Below are 13,806 nucleotides of genomic sequence, written 5' to 3' on the forward strand. Positions count from 1 at the left end.
TAGATGCCCAGCCCTTCTCAGGTGGCGTTTTAAGAGGAACCGACCAAATTTGCTAAGTTTTCGTTAAGTTAGTCACCTGAATCTGAAACTTTTGCAAACATCTGGATTAAGAACTTTCATAAACGTAGAGATGGAAGCCAGCTTTCGCTGAGCTGAGTGATCTCCCTCTCTCTCTGAGCCCCGCAACAAGCAGCTTCACCAAACCGCATAGTCTCACTCTCAAATCAAGTAAAATGCTTTGCAGTTGTCCTGACAGAATAGTTGCTGCAAGTCTCATAACTTTCATTACAAACTCATTGTCAATCCATGTGATCGGTATGGGTGATCTGCACTCTGGCTGATCATTATCGGTGTTCGGCAGCAAAAATCCTGATTGGAGCATCCCTAATTTAAAACCTTTGTTTTGAAGATTTAATTTCATTGATATGTTTGAAATGCAAATACAGTAGTTAGAGCACTTCAGATATGTGATGCAAGGTTGTGACTAAAGTGTAGCAGTGGTCATGATGATCTCAGTCAAGTCTAAATAATTGCAACAATAAGCAATGGATCTGTCGCCAATGAAAACATCTCCTTCTAGATCAAGGCAACAGACAACGGTCGGCCACAGAAATACTCCACAGCTCGTCTACATATCGAATGGATTAACTGCCCATCTCCCTCCGCTGTTCCTTTGCTCTTTGATGAACCTTTCTATAATTTCACCGTCATGGAGAACGACAAGGTTGCTGATATTGTGGGTGTTGTCTCAATTCAACGGAGTGGAGCACCCTTGTGGTTCGACATCATAGGTAAAAATGGGTGTGTTGGTTGGAGTGTATGGTTTACCGCATCTAACATGAATCGTGATATGTTGGGACTCTTTCACATGACATCTAAGTCTTGCAGTGTGGTAGTTTTTAGTAAAAAGTGAAGGATAATCTGTTCTAATCCATCACTTCAACCCACTTTTCCGACATTCACAATAATCTCTTCTCCAAATCTAGAGATTCTCTCCTTGATTCTGTTAATAATTACAAGCAATAGTGAGTGATTGATGTAAGTGCAATTGTATAGTTAAATGACATAATCCATTTGTCGGCTAGACTTCACTGAACTGACTCATTGTGTGCGTTTCCTGTCACTATGAGGGCACCAAATATCTCATCTAAAATTATCAAATATAACATACTAATTGAGTAGCTTCACAACAAAATAACATCAAATTTTAAAGTTATAACAATCGATCAACAAGGACTACATATGGGCAATGCACCATGGCTATCAGTCCCTTCTACGTTCAACTGATCATAATTATCAGCAAAGCATTTAAAGCAGCTTTACCTATCTTGGCAAGATGCTGTTGCTGCATTTCAAACTGGTAAATTAGTATAACCATGTGAAACCTCACAAATTACTGGCTTAGCTGCTAAATGTGGAGTACTGTTGAGTCCAGATGTTTCCTTCCTCCCTCAGTTGAAATGTTTGTCCACATTGTTGTCATGGACAGCATAAAGCTCAGTTTTATTTGTTCAAGTGGAGTTTGTTGGTGTCTTAGCATGTGGCAAAATCACTATTGACTTCAACAACAGCAGCTCCAGTGAAGATGGATTCACTAGTTCTGACATCAACGTTCCTTATTCCGCCCCCACCAGGATTTCACAGACTTTTTGATTCTTCTGCCCAAAAATGTGTGATTGTGCGGCAATGTATTTTTTTTAATTGTGGTGAAAGTTCATTTATGGTCGTAGAACAACATGATGGGAAATAATCACCTTTGTAAAATAGCTTGTAAAATAAAACCTCCAGGCTGCAATGAGTTTAACAAAATGCGCTTTATTTGCAAAAACACACAAAACTCATGGGCTACTATATGTGGTCCTGTATAAGTTGGAGATCTACCACAGTCTTTTTACTACCTATTTTCTACATGTATGGTACGTAAGGGTATGAATCATTTTGTATTGCATGGTTCAGTTTGATTCAGATTTTTGGGGTCATGATTCGATATAAAATAGATTTTTCTATTCACAATGACAATCATTCAATTCACTATGACAATTACAGACACCAATGTTTCTTCTTTCATGTTTATAACTTTTAAAATGTTTGTCCATACTTAAGATGGAATTGTTGCAACTGTTAACGTAAAAGCAATATCACAGACTGCTTGAATACTGCTTAAATAAAAGTGCCTCTTGACTTAAAAAAAAAATCCATCTTAAACGCTCAGGAAAGTGTCTTTACTGGCTCTGCTGTCTGTGGTATCTGGTCGGCTTGCAATATGAGCCAGCACATTTGCTGTGTTGCCGAGACAATGACAAATGAGAATCACGATTTTTATATGAATCAATATGTTTGACACTAATAATAGGACCTATCAGATGGTTTAACCACTCCGTCTTCTTCATGTTTTGTTCAAATAAGTGTGTTGTTTCGGTGATGGCAATACATGTTTAATGACTGCATCATTAGTGAAACATTTCAGCAGTTTCAAAGCCTGTGCATGTCCAGCTTCACCATCCTTAATTTCTGACTCATGTATTTCTCTACTGCTCAATTTTAATCTTCTTTTTCTCCACTTTGCTTCATGCCTGGAAGGTCCCAGGTCTTTCCTTGAGATGTTTTATATTTTGCAGAACACTTGCGACAGAAACTGTTCTTCAGAAGGTATTTTCACGTTTTTGAGTGTATGATTCAGCACCTTCACTGCCTGCCACCTGCTTGTCGTGCTGTCCTTTCCTTTGTCAGTACTCTGCATCTCTCCTTGTAGCTTTCCATTGCTGATACTTAAATGTTCATATTTAAAAGCAAGGGTGTTAGCATGTGTGGTTGTTATTTGTTTGTGTTTTTCCAAAGATTTATTTATTTATTTTTCTTTTCTGATGACTGTGACAATTAATAGCCCAGAGAATACGGTCAGACACTGTCACACCTCATCCTACATTCATTCAGGTACTGGTTGTGACTCTAACCAGGGTTGTCCCTTGAGCAGATGAGTGTGAGTGACTCCTGCCTGGTTCACAGGGAACCCAATCTTTATAACCCTGATCTTTATGATGGCAGGCGGTCAGTCAGTTAACCACCGCTGCGGGGAGTACTGAAGCCTATCCCAGCGGTCATTGGGTGAGAGGCGGGAATACACCAGTCCATCGCAGGGCACACACCTTTCACAGACACACACTACTAGTGGTGATTATAGATTGTCCAGTTAACCTACTGAGCATGACTTGGGACTATGGGGGAAACCAGAGTACACAGAGAAAAGCCACGCACACTTGAAAATCGAAATCCTTGCAGAAAGCATGGATCAAACCCGCAACCTTCTTGCAGCAAGGCAAGAGTACTAACCACTACGCCGGCACCTGAGCCCACAAAATAGTTGATCCATGTTTTTAATTTGGTTTGCGACCAGTCAGTTGAGCGTGTTTTTAGAAATCTTCTATCCCTCAGTGAGAGCTCTCTGTAGGATTCAGGCAACACTTACACCAACTTCATAATCACTGTGCAACCCGTCTTCATCTACAAAATTGTATCTTCTCAGTGGAGTGTTGACATAGCCCTTTGCTTGCATAAGTGCGACGACTGTCAAACGGGGACATTCAAATTTACGGGCATCAAGAGTTTTACTGAATTGTCTTTGGATATGACTTCGTAATTACATTGTACATCCTCTTTTTGTGTTTCACTGGCCAGTCGTGGCTTGCATCTGGCATTACAAACAATCTGTAATTTATAAAATGAATGACATTTTTCTCTTTATTCTCACATTGGTCTAGGTGGCAACAGTGACAGTGTTTTCGATGCAGAAAAATCTCTGGGCACCGTAATCATTGCCAAACCACTGGATGCCGAGCAGTGTTCTTCGTATAATCTTACAGTGCAAGCTACAGATGGCACCAACACTGCATTGACCCAGGTATGTGAGGTGGATATTTCTGCTTTTTATTGGCAAGTTTCTGCAAGTGATTGTCAATGCAATTAATGTGCATTATTGTTGTCTATGTGAGGACCCAAATGCAGGAGACATAGTGAGAGTTCAACTACCTTTATTCCACACATCAATTAACGAATGGAGCACCACAAAAGAGGGCGACGTAGAAACTCAGTCCAATTCAAATCAACAATCATTAAACGGAAAGAGCTTCACTCAGAACGAAGACAACTGACTTGACTTGACTAGAAACAACGTGACGTGACATAGACTTGACTGAATGTTGCTCTATGATGCTCTATGGCTATAGTAATCTTAATAAACAACGCAGAACTAAGTTTGTTCACGGTCATCATGTCACAAAAGGAGTTATTGTCTATGAGGGACCAAAAATAGCGTACTGATCAATAAATAAATAAACATATGCGGAAATAAATTAATAAATTGACCCACATAAACACATAACAGTATTTCATATTTATTCATACAGTTATTTCCTCATTTATGCTTCTATTTTAAAGTATGATTGCATGTCCACTTTATTTATTCATTTATTGATTGAATTATTTATGTATTTCTATATTTCGTGCATTTTTGTCTGCGCACGTAGGAAAAGTAAATATGCAAATTAAGTGTGAGGTTGCGATTGAAATTTGTACAGCGTGTTGCTAGTTGGAGGTGTTGAGATGGACCAGTGAGCTTGAATCATGCAAGGGTCCAACCTGAAAGAGAGCAGAGCTGGGGGTGGCAAGAAACTTGGGGGTTTGAGGGTTTAAATCGCAGAGGCTGATGGGGATTGAAGAACTGACTACAACATTTCTATTGGCTGGAAGTCTGGAGCTACTCCTTCCTTCTCTGCTCCATGTAATCTGTTCATCATCCTAAGGAACTATTCTTTCTTCTGAGGTTCAAAAATTATTGGTGGTTTAGACATGATTGTGATCTGTCTCAACTTTTTAGTGTTCATAGATGTTGCTTATTAGGCATTTGGTCTCCTGCAGAAAGGATCGCTACACAGCTGATCATTAAGTGGGAGTGGAGTGGCCACAGTTTTTTGAGGATTTTGTTGGAAGTTGGATATTATTATAATTGTTTAGGTCTGATCCACCAAAATGCTAATAATAATAATAATAAACATTGCGGTTACGGATGCAGTAAGAGACGAGGAGACCATTCCAGTGGTGAGTGAAGTGTGAATGATGGCAGCGATGATGGGAAGATGAAAAGTTAAAGTAACAAAGGAGGGTCAAGGAGGGTGGCACGAGGTGAACATATGGGGGTTCGAGAGTCAGATGGCTGGACAATATTGTTGAACATGGAGAAGAGAGCCTCGTTGTCACTAGGGCTGCACAATGATGGCTTAACTGGGTCAGGAACCAATGGCTCGCGAGCCAGATGTGGCTCTTTTGACAAAGGATTCTGGCTCTTTGAACAGCTTTCTGACATCAGAGTTTGGAAAGCAAAACAGCGTCAAACAAGCGCAGTCTCTCTGACTGCCATCCTGTTTGACCCTACAATAAGCTGGAGTACGTGATGTGCCATCACCCTCAACAGCAAGCAGTCACAGTGACTTCCCATGATGCTATGCAGCCCAGTCAACCAATCACAGTGGTCAACTTCAATCTTTAACCCTCAACCTCATTCCTCAAAACCAAGGGTGAAGGAAGATTTTGTTCCTTAGAAATGGGAATACATAATAATAATAATAATAATAATACAGGTACGTCCTTAGCCTGTTGGTGGCAGCATTACGCCAAAAAATATTGAAAACGTGATATAATAATATATAATAGTCTCAGGTTGGCTGCAGAATAGACACTCATGTAAAACCCCAGTCTTAAATGGGCCAGAAAGGACGGTTGTTTACGTCATGTGGAGTCAGGAGTGATAAACCAAGAAACCAATGATCATTTGGAAGTGGATAAATCCAGAAGAACAATTGCTCGTGCTCAACCTGAAACAGGAGTGATAAAATCAACTGCTTAAAAATCTTGCTTGCTCAACTCAAAATATAATATCTGCCGACCAGATGGCCTTGCTAAACCCAGCTAAATAAGCCCTTAAACTAAATTTAGCCACAACACCAACACTGAAAGGAACTACTTAGACAACAAATTAACCAGAAAGTGACAGTAGACAAGCCCCCCAAAAAACGCTCACTTGTTCATTCTGCTCCTTCCACGCACTTCCACTCAGAAGAAGAACAAGAAGGGGGATGGAGCAAGAAGCATTTACAGGATCAGCAACTCCAATAACAAAGAAAATACTTACATTTGTTGCTCGGTCACTTTGTTTTCCGCACCATCCTTGATACGACATAACAGATTTGGAATATTCCTCAATACCGAGGGAGGTGGCAGAGTTCTTGCAGAACATAGCTTCCTAAATCTTGTACCTAAGAATTGGGACAGTCCTCACGAGAACTGGCATTTTTGAGGATTCAGGTTGAGGTTGATGATTAAGAATGGAATAGGAACACACCCTTAGGCTCCCTATTTGTTACTAGTTTGAGGTCCACTTGCGAGAAACAACCTGTTTCTTTCCAAATATCTCTACTCAAGTTATCTCGTGAGAATTCTTGCTAGTTTGTGTTATAAAGAAAAATTGAATTGCAGTTTTTTTCAAAATCGCGCATCCCTAGTTGTTACCAATATTTTAGTGATTCCAGATACCGAGCTTTTTTTAACCTTTCTGTCGACCTCTTCATTGCACAGGTTCATATCACAGTGATGGATTACAACGACAACGCTCCAGTCTTCTCACAGACAACATATGAAGTGACCATCTCTGAGGATATACCACCAGACACTAAAGTGGTCCAGGTACTGGCGTTGGACCGTGATGAGAATCACCACCTAGTCTACTCTCTGCAAAGTTCCACAGACCAAAGCAGCATGCATCTTTTTCGCATCCACCCATCACTGGGCACAATTTATGCAGCTGAGCATCTGGACCATGAAGCTGCCTCCCAGCACATTCTCACTGTAATGGTAAGACATGCTCTGAATCTTTTGCTTCCAGGGTGCACGAGTGAATCTTCACATATTTAAAGCAGAGTTTAAATTCTCATATGATGTACTACTGTGATGTAGTACTCACGCATCACCCCTCCAGATCTGACCCAAGGAAAACTTAAATCAATAGGTCCTTGCATTTAAATAAGCTCACTTCAACCACATGCATGACGTGCGCCACCTAAGGCTTGCTTTTACATATGACCAGAAAAAAACTTGCAGATGAGTTTTCTCACAGTGAAACAGTAAAATGTGGCATTTAAACAAACCAAGCTACCAAAATGTCAAGCCTGATGTCGTTACTACTTTACACAAGCAGATGCCGGACACCTGTCATTTCAATCTGAGCAACATTTGAGGGTATGTTGGAATAAATGTTAATGAGTAAATGCTGTTTGAAGAACAGACACAACGGCTGTAGTTACACAGCAGGAGCAAAACAGACACACCATTTAACTGAGAAATAATCCATTTTCACCTCAGTTTGTCAGGTCAAGGTGGGCGATATGACGACATCATGAACAATTAGAAGGTATTGATGATCTACCAATGTGCGGAGATTACGCAGATTCAGTCACATTCTGTCGTTGGCTCGTTCTTCACTTGCAGAGTGGTAGCTGAGCTGCGCATGGTGCTCTTCTTCCCACACACACGCACAGCTAAGAAGCCAATCAAATGCGAGTAGTTTTTAAGCCTGTTGTGTCTCTGACTCCACCACATACCTTCACGACAGATTGATGGACTACCCCTACTTGGACCCACAACATCAAACACTGACTGCAGGGCTGACAGAGCAGCTAACGTGTAGCCACACTTTTAATGTTTATTGACACTCATAGACCATTTAAGATTGCCCTGTATTCTTAATAATTATAATCAATTTAATAGTTACAATCAATTCAACTGATATAGAGATAGTTGGTCTGCTGGGCAGCATGGCTAGAGGATGTCACACACATTCATAGAACCAGGGTTACATCCTGTAACCTTGGGTGTAACCTTGGGTTTGCTCTGCCATCTATCAGGCTTTGTGTAATGTGTAAAAAACAAGTAAAAACAAGTAAGAGATAAATGTACTCCCAACTGATGCACCGTGGTTGAACAGGGAAAGCTTGCATGTTCGATTTCCGAGACATTTGGAGGAGATTGAATATGATGATGGTGTGTGTATATTCAAAGCTTCAGAGATTTTACTATAACTAATGATTATTAGGATGTGGATCAGCGCATCACAACAATAGCTCACGTGCAAGTTTAAGTATGGTAAATAAATTAAAGGAGTAACTTCTTCTCTAAAGGATCTCACAGAAAATGATTTTAAAAAAATACTTGAAATGTTAACAGTAGCCCATTTTATTGCATCACAAACACCTGATGATCTTGATTTCAACACTGGCCTAAGTGTCTGGTGAACTGTGAAACTTGAAGAAAGAGTATCAAAGACTAGTTAGTTTTAAAAGCTTGAAAATGTTGTTAATCTACTAGGATGATTCAGAATGTGGTTACAGTCTAACCTCAATAAATCCAGGCCTATTGCTGATTAGTTTGAATAGATTTATGCTTAAAAAATAATAAGTAATAGGCGTGTTAAAAATTGTGAATGCATTTTTTTGAAAAAATAAAATAAAAAGAGAGGTTTTATTTTTAGCCCGTATTGACCAGGAGTAGTGTCTTTTCCAGGTCAAGCTCAGGGAGACACAGGGGGGAGAGCTCAGGAAGAGTGCAGACAAAAGAAAAGCAGGATCAAGGCATATTCATTATTGATTGTGGTTATACCATGTCAACATTTTAGTTAACTAAAATGCTTACTTGATTTAGGGCCAATTGTATTAATTGTAAATAGAAATTCTAAATCTGGTTTTAATCCAATAAGTGAAATGCAAAAACGTTTTTAGTTTTGTTTGTTTTTTTTCTGGCTGTTGATTTGTCATGGTTTTTGCTCTTTCTCTTGCTGGTGGCTTGTAGGTAAAAGACCAGGAGTTCCCATACAGAAAAGATTTGGCTCGGGTTCTTATAGAAGTCGAGGATGTAAACGACCATGTTCCAATGTTCACCAGTGCTTTGTATGAAGGCTCTGTGTATGAATCTGCAGCGGTAGGATCAGCTGTGATCCAGGTCACTGCTCTGGACAAAGACAAAGGAGCGAATGCAGAGTTACGCTATACTATTGAAGCAGGTGATCTTCTGCATGTGACTTGGTCTTTGTGTACTTATGTAGTTTGTAATGTTTAATGCATATTTCCATTTACAGGTAACATTGGAAACACTTTTCATATCGAGCCAGTCTTAGGCATCATCACTGTTGCACATGACCTGGACTTATCCAGTATCGGTCATTATGTGCTCACTGTCAGAGTTATGGATAATGGCACACCTCCCCTGTCCACCACCACCATGGTGCACATTGCTGTCACCTTCTCTGACAATGCTGGTCCAAAGTTTCCTCAACCAGAATACCAGGCAGACATCACAGAGAGCGCAGCAATCGGGACCTCGGTGACCACAGTCAAAGCCATCAGCCAGTCCACACTAACTTACGACATCAAAAAAGGCAACTCAGCACATGTTTTTAAGTTAAATCAATACAGTGGTGTGATAACAACCCAGAAACCTCTGGACTATGAGTCAAAAGCAGCCTACACACTGATAGTCCAGGCGACTAACATGGCTGGAATGGCTGCAAATGCCACCCTTTTAATTCTGGTTTCAGATGAAAATGATAACCCTCCCATATTCCAGCAGCTTCTTTATTTTGGCAGTATAAATGAAGCTGCACCTGTCAACAGTGTTGTCTTCAATTTAGAAGGATCACCACTGGTAATCAAGTCCAGTGATGCTGACCACAATCAAAATGCGTTGTTGGTTTATCAGATTGTTGAGGACAATGCAAAGATCTTCTTTACTGTTGACTCAGGAACTGGCTCAATTCGAACAATTGCAAGTCTAGATCACGAGAAGTTCACCAACTATCATTTCCATGTTCAAGTCAGTGACAACGGATGGCCAAAATTGAGTGCTGACAGACCCGCAGAAGTCCAAATTAAAGTGATTGACACCAATGACTCACCACCACAGTTCACTCAAGCATCGTATGAAACGGTCCTGCTTCTTCCGACCTACGTTGGTGTAGAGGCACTACAGGTGTCAGCCGTGGATCCCGACAAGGATGTTCCGTCGATGCTCATCTACTCATTCGCTGATGGACCACAGGAGCACTTTTCGATTAACCCTATGAATGGGATCATTGTTGTGAAGAACAACAAGTTTTCAAAAGAACATTTTCGTTTCACCGTCGAAGTGACTGATGGGAAATTCTCTAGCACAGTTGTTGTAACTGTCCTGGTACGAGAGGCACAGGATTCAGGCCTCGGCTTCACGGACAGCATTTACACTTCATCTATTCCAGAAAATGTATCAAGCATCTGTCAAGTAGCTGTGGTCAATGCTGTTGGGAGCCAACTCAATGAACCACTGAAATATACATTGCTAAATTCTCGGTCTCATTTCAAAATACTGCCAAACTCAGGTGTTATCCAGACCACCCAGTTACCATTTGATCGTGAGGACCAGGAGTTGTATGAACTTGTAGTGGAGGCACGGAGGGAACATGATCAACTTCATGTAGCCAGAGTTATGGTCCGAGTTCATATTGAGGATGTTAATGACAACCCCCCAGTCTTTGTTGGACTTCCCTATTATGCAACTGTACAAGTGGAAGCACAGCCAGATTCCCAAATTGTCCAAGTCATGGCAGTTGATAGAGACAAAGCAATGAATGGGCAAGTGTCTTACTACCTTTTGGACCACTATGATCATTTTTACATCAATCAGCAGACCGGAAGCCTCAACCTTAAGAAGGCTTTTGAGTCTGACTCGTCCAATGTGGAGTACCAGGTGATTGTATATGCTCGAGATGGTGGACAACCACCTCTGTCTTCCTCTGTTGAAGTTCCAATAACAGTAGTCAACAAAGCCATGCCAGTGTTTGAAAAATCATTTTATTCTGTATCTGTTAATGAAGATGTTGCAGTGCACACACCCATACTTGGCGTTAATGCAACAAGTGCAGAAGGCCAAAATATAATCTACACCATTGTGGACGGTGACCCATTTCTTCAGTTTGATGTCGGCTTTGATACGGGGGTGATCAGCGTCATCCACCCTTTGGACTTTGAAGCATTGACCTCTTACCACCTGACCATTCAAGCCACTGATTACTTGACTAGTGCTCATTCTGAAGTTGGTGTTGAAATTTTTGTTCTGGATGTAAATGATAACCCTCCAGTCTTTCAAGAGAAGATGTACAGGATTTTTTTGCTTGAAACAACTGTGATTGGAACTCCAGCACTGCAGGTCATTGCCACTGATGTTGATTCAGAGAAAAACAATGTCGTCCACTATCATATTTTTTCGAATACACAAAACAGCACAGATTATTTTCATATTGACAGTAGCAGTGGACTTATTCTCACTGCACGTATGTTGGATCATGAAATGGTCCAAAAGTATGAGTTCATTGTTCGGGCCACTGATAATGGTTTCCCTCCATTAAGTAGCGAGGTGTCTGTCGTAGTAACAGTGAATGATACAAATGACAACCCTCCAGTTTTCAATCAACTGCTCTATGAAGCATACGTGAATGAATTAGCACCAAAAGACCATTTTGTAACTAGTGTCCAGGCTTCTGATGCAGACAGTTCAAACTTTGAAAAGTTAGAATATAGCATATTGTCAGGAAATGAAAAAATGAACTTTGTGATGGACAAAATGAATGGAATTATAACCTTGTCCAGTCATGCAAGGCAAAGAATGGACTCCATTTATAGCTTGAATGTTTCTGTTTCTGATGGTGTTTTTACAAGCACTGCACAGGTTCATATTAAGGTGGTCAATGCAAACTTGTACAGTCCTGATTTTGGGCAAAGCGTGTATGAGGCAGAGTTGATGGAAAATGCTGCAGTTGGGACCAAAGTTATCCTGGTAAGTGGCACATTCAATAGCTCTTACGCTACCTTTTTTTTTGTTACACCTCTTCCTGAAACAAAATGTGTTCGTATTTCAGGTCAAGGCAGTGGATGCCGATCCAGGCCTGTATGGTAACATCAGCTACTCATTTGTGAATGACTTGGCAAAAGATCAGTTCAGCATCGACGCAAGAGGTCAAATCACAACACTTGAAAAGCTTGATCGAGAGGACTCAACTGTTAAGGACATTGTACTGACAGTTGCAGCAAAAGACAGTGGTGGTCGTGTGTCTTACTGTACTGTTGAAGTCACTCTATTGGATGATAATGACAATGCACCACTTTTTCACTCAGCTGAATACAGAGTGTCGATCATTGCTAACGTCAGTCGAGGCTTTTTGGTGACTCAGATTCAGGCCACAGATCCTGACGCTGGCATCAATGCCAAAGTAACGTATTCACTCTACAGTGAGATTCACATGCCTGTTGTGGACATTTTAGAGATAGACTCTGACAATGGCTGGCTTGTGACCAAAGGTAGCTTTAGCCACCTGACAAATACTGTATTATCATTTTTTGTGAAAGCAGTGGATGGAGGAAGTCCAGTACGACAGTCACTTGTACCCGTTTACATACACGTGCTTTCTCCAGAAGGCTATATTCCTACCTTTACCCAACACCAATATTCCTTCAGCATATTGGAGAACACCCCAGTAGGTTCCATTATAGGGAGACTGCATCTTAGCATTTCCCCAAGATTTGCATCTCTAGCTATGACCTTCGCTCTGATAAATGGAGAAACCAGAGAACACAACCTTGATGGAATATTTATAGTGGAACCAGAGACGGGCCAAATCAAACTCAACAAGCCTGTGGACTACGAAGTTGTCAAAACATTTTCATTCAAAGTCACTTGCACCGCAGAAATGACCAAGTTAGATTCTATCAATGCCGTTGATGTTGAAGTCCAAGTTTTGGATATAAATGACAACAAACCATATTTTGAGAGCAATGCTTATGAGGTGACTGTATTGGAGGGAGTACCTGCTGGAGCGTCCATACTTCAGGTGCAATCATTTGACCTTGACTCAGCAGCCAATGGCCAGGTAATATACAGTCTTGGGTCACTAATTCCAACAGAGGAAAATCCAAATCTACTGGGAAACACCTTCAATATCGACACAAACACAGGATGGATCTCCACAAGCAAAATATTGGACCATGAGTCCTGCCCTTCTTACACTTTCACAGTGGTAGCCAACGACTTGGGAGAACCAGTTTCTCTTTCCAGTTCCACAACTGTGACAGTGGTGGTGTTGGATATTAATGACAATCCACCCATATTTTTGGAACCATGGTACTTTGGATCAATCAAAGAGAGTGATGCACCAGGCGAGGTTGTGGCTGTACTGAACACCAGGGATGAGGACAGCTCAGCAGCCAACCACCAAGTCAGCTATCACATCACTGGTGAGCACTGAATTCATCTTTTCCTCTCTGTCTTTATTTTTTGTCATATACCTCTCAATATAAAACTTAACTATAAAGGTATTCACTGTAAATCTGTGCAATATTATACAACATTTTGTGAGTTAAGCCAGATGAGGTCATAAACAGAAGTTATTGGGATGTCACTGTCAAGCATTGTGTGTCCATAGAATGAAGTTTAAATTGTATTAGTTCACAGTAAGTACTAAGGACTTCACTATCGGTTACCTCCACTCCGAGGCCCCACCTCACGCCTCAGAGCAATTGATTGTCTCTTCACTCAGGAAGGCCCCACCTCTCACCCTGCCGCTGAAACAGGGCCTTGCTGGGTGACATTTCTATGTCATACAAGCTCTGCCTACTAATGGGCTTTGCTGTTGGTTATAAACCTAGGCGAAGACCGTAAGGATTGGTTCACTCCCAGCAT

At 40.9% G+C, this 13,806-nt stretch overlaps 1 protein-coding gene across 5 annotated transcripts in view; it reads left to right on the forward strand.

Moving 5' to 3' along the window:
• The window catches only part of fat3a (FAT atypical cadherin 3a), a 73,039-nt gene that overhangs the window by 26,208 nt on the left and 33,025 nt on the right, over positions 1-13,806 (forward strand). For 3 of the 5 annotated variants that reach the window (XM_053872271.1, XM_053872273.1, XM_053872276.1), the window contains exons 6-12: positions 581-791; positions 2,581-2,649; positions 3,759-3,898; positions 6,628-6,903; positions 8,893-9,103; positions 9,179-11,907; positions 11,990-13,361. In XM_053872271.1, coding sequence (XP_053728246.1) covers positions 581-791; positions 2,581-2,649; positions 3,759-3,898; positions 6,628-6,903; positions 8,893-9,103; positions 9,179-11,907; positions 11,990-13,361 — 5,008 coding nt within the window. The remainder of the gene's footprint in view (positions 1-580; positions 792-2,580; positions 2,650-3,758; positions 3,899-6,627; positions 6,904-8,892; positions 9,104-9,178; positions 11,908-11,989; positions 13,362-13,806) is intronic. The other 2 variants (XM_053872274.1, XM_053872275.1) reach the window with 1 other exon arrangement.

The sequence above is a fragment of the Synchiropus splendidus genome, chromosome 8 (genome assembly GCF_027744825.2).
Source record: "Synchiropus splendidus isolate RoL2022-P1 chromosome 8, RoL_Sspl_1.0, whole genome shotgun sequence".
Lineage (NCBI taxonomy): Eukaryota > Metazoa > Chordata > Actinopteri > Syngnathiformes > Callionymidae > Synchiropus > Synchiropus splendidus.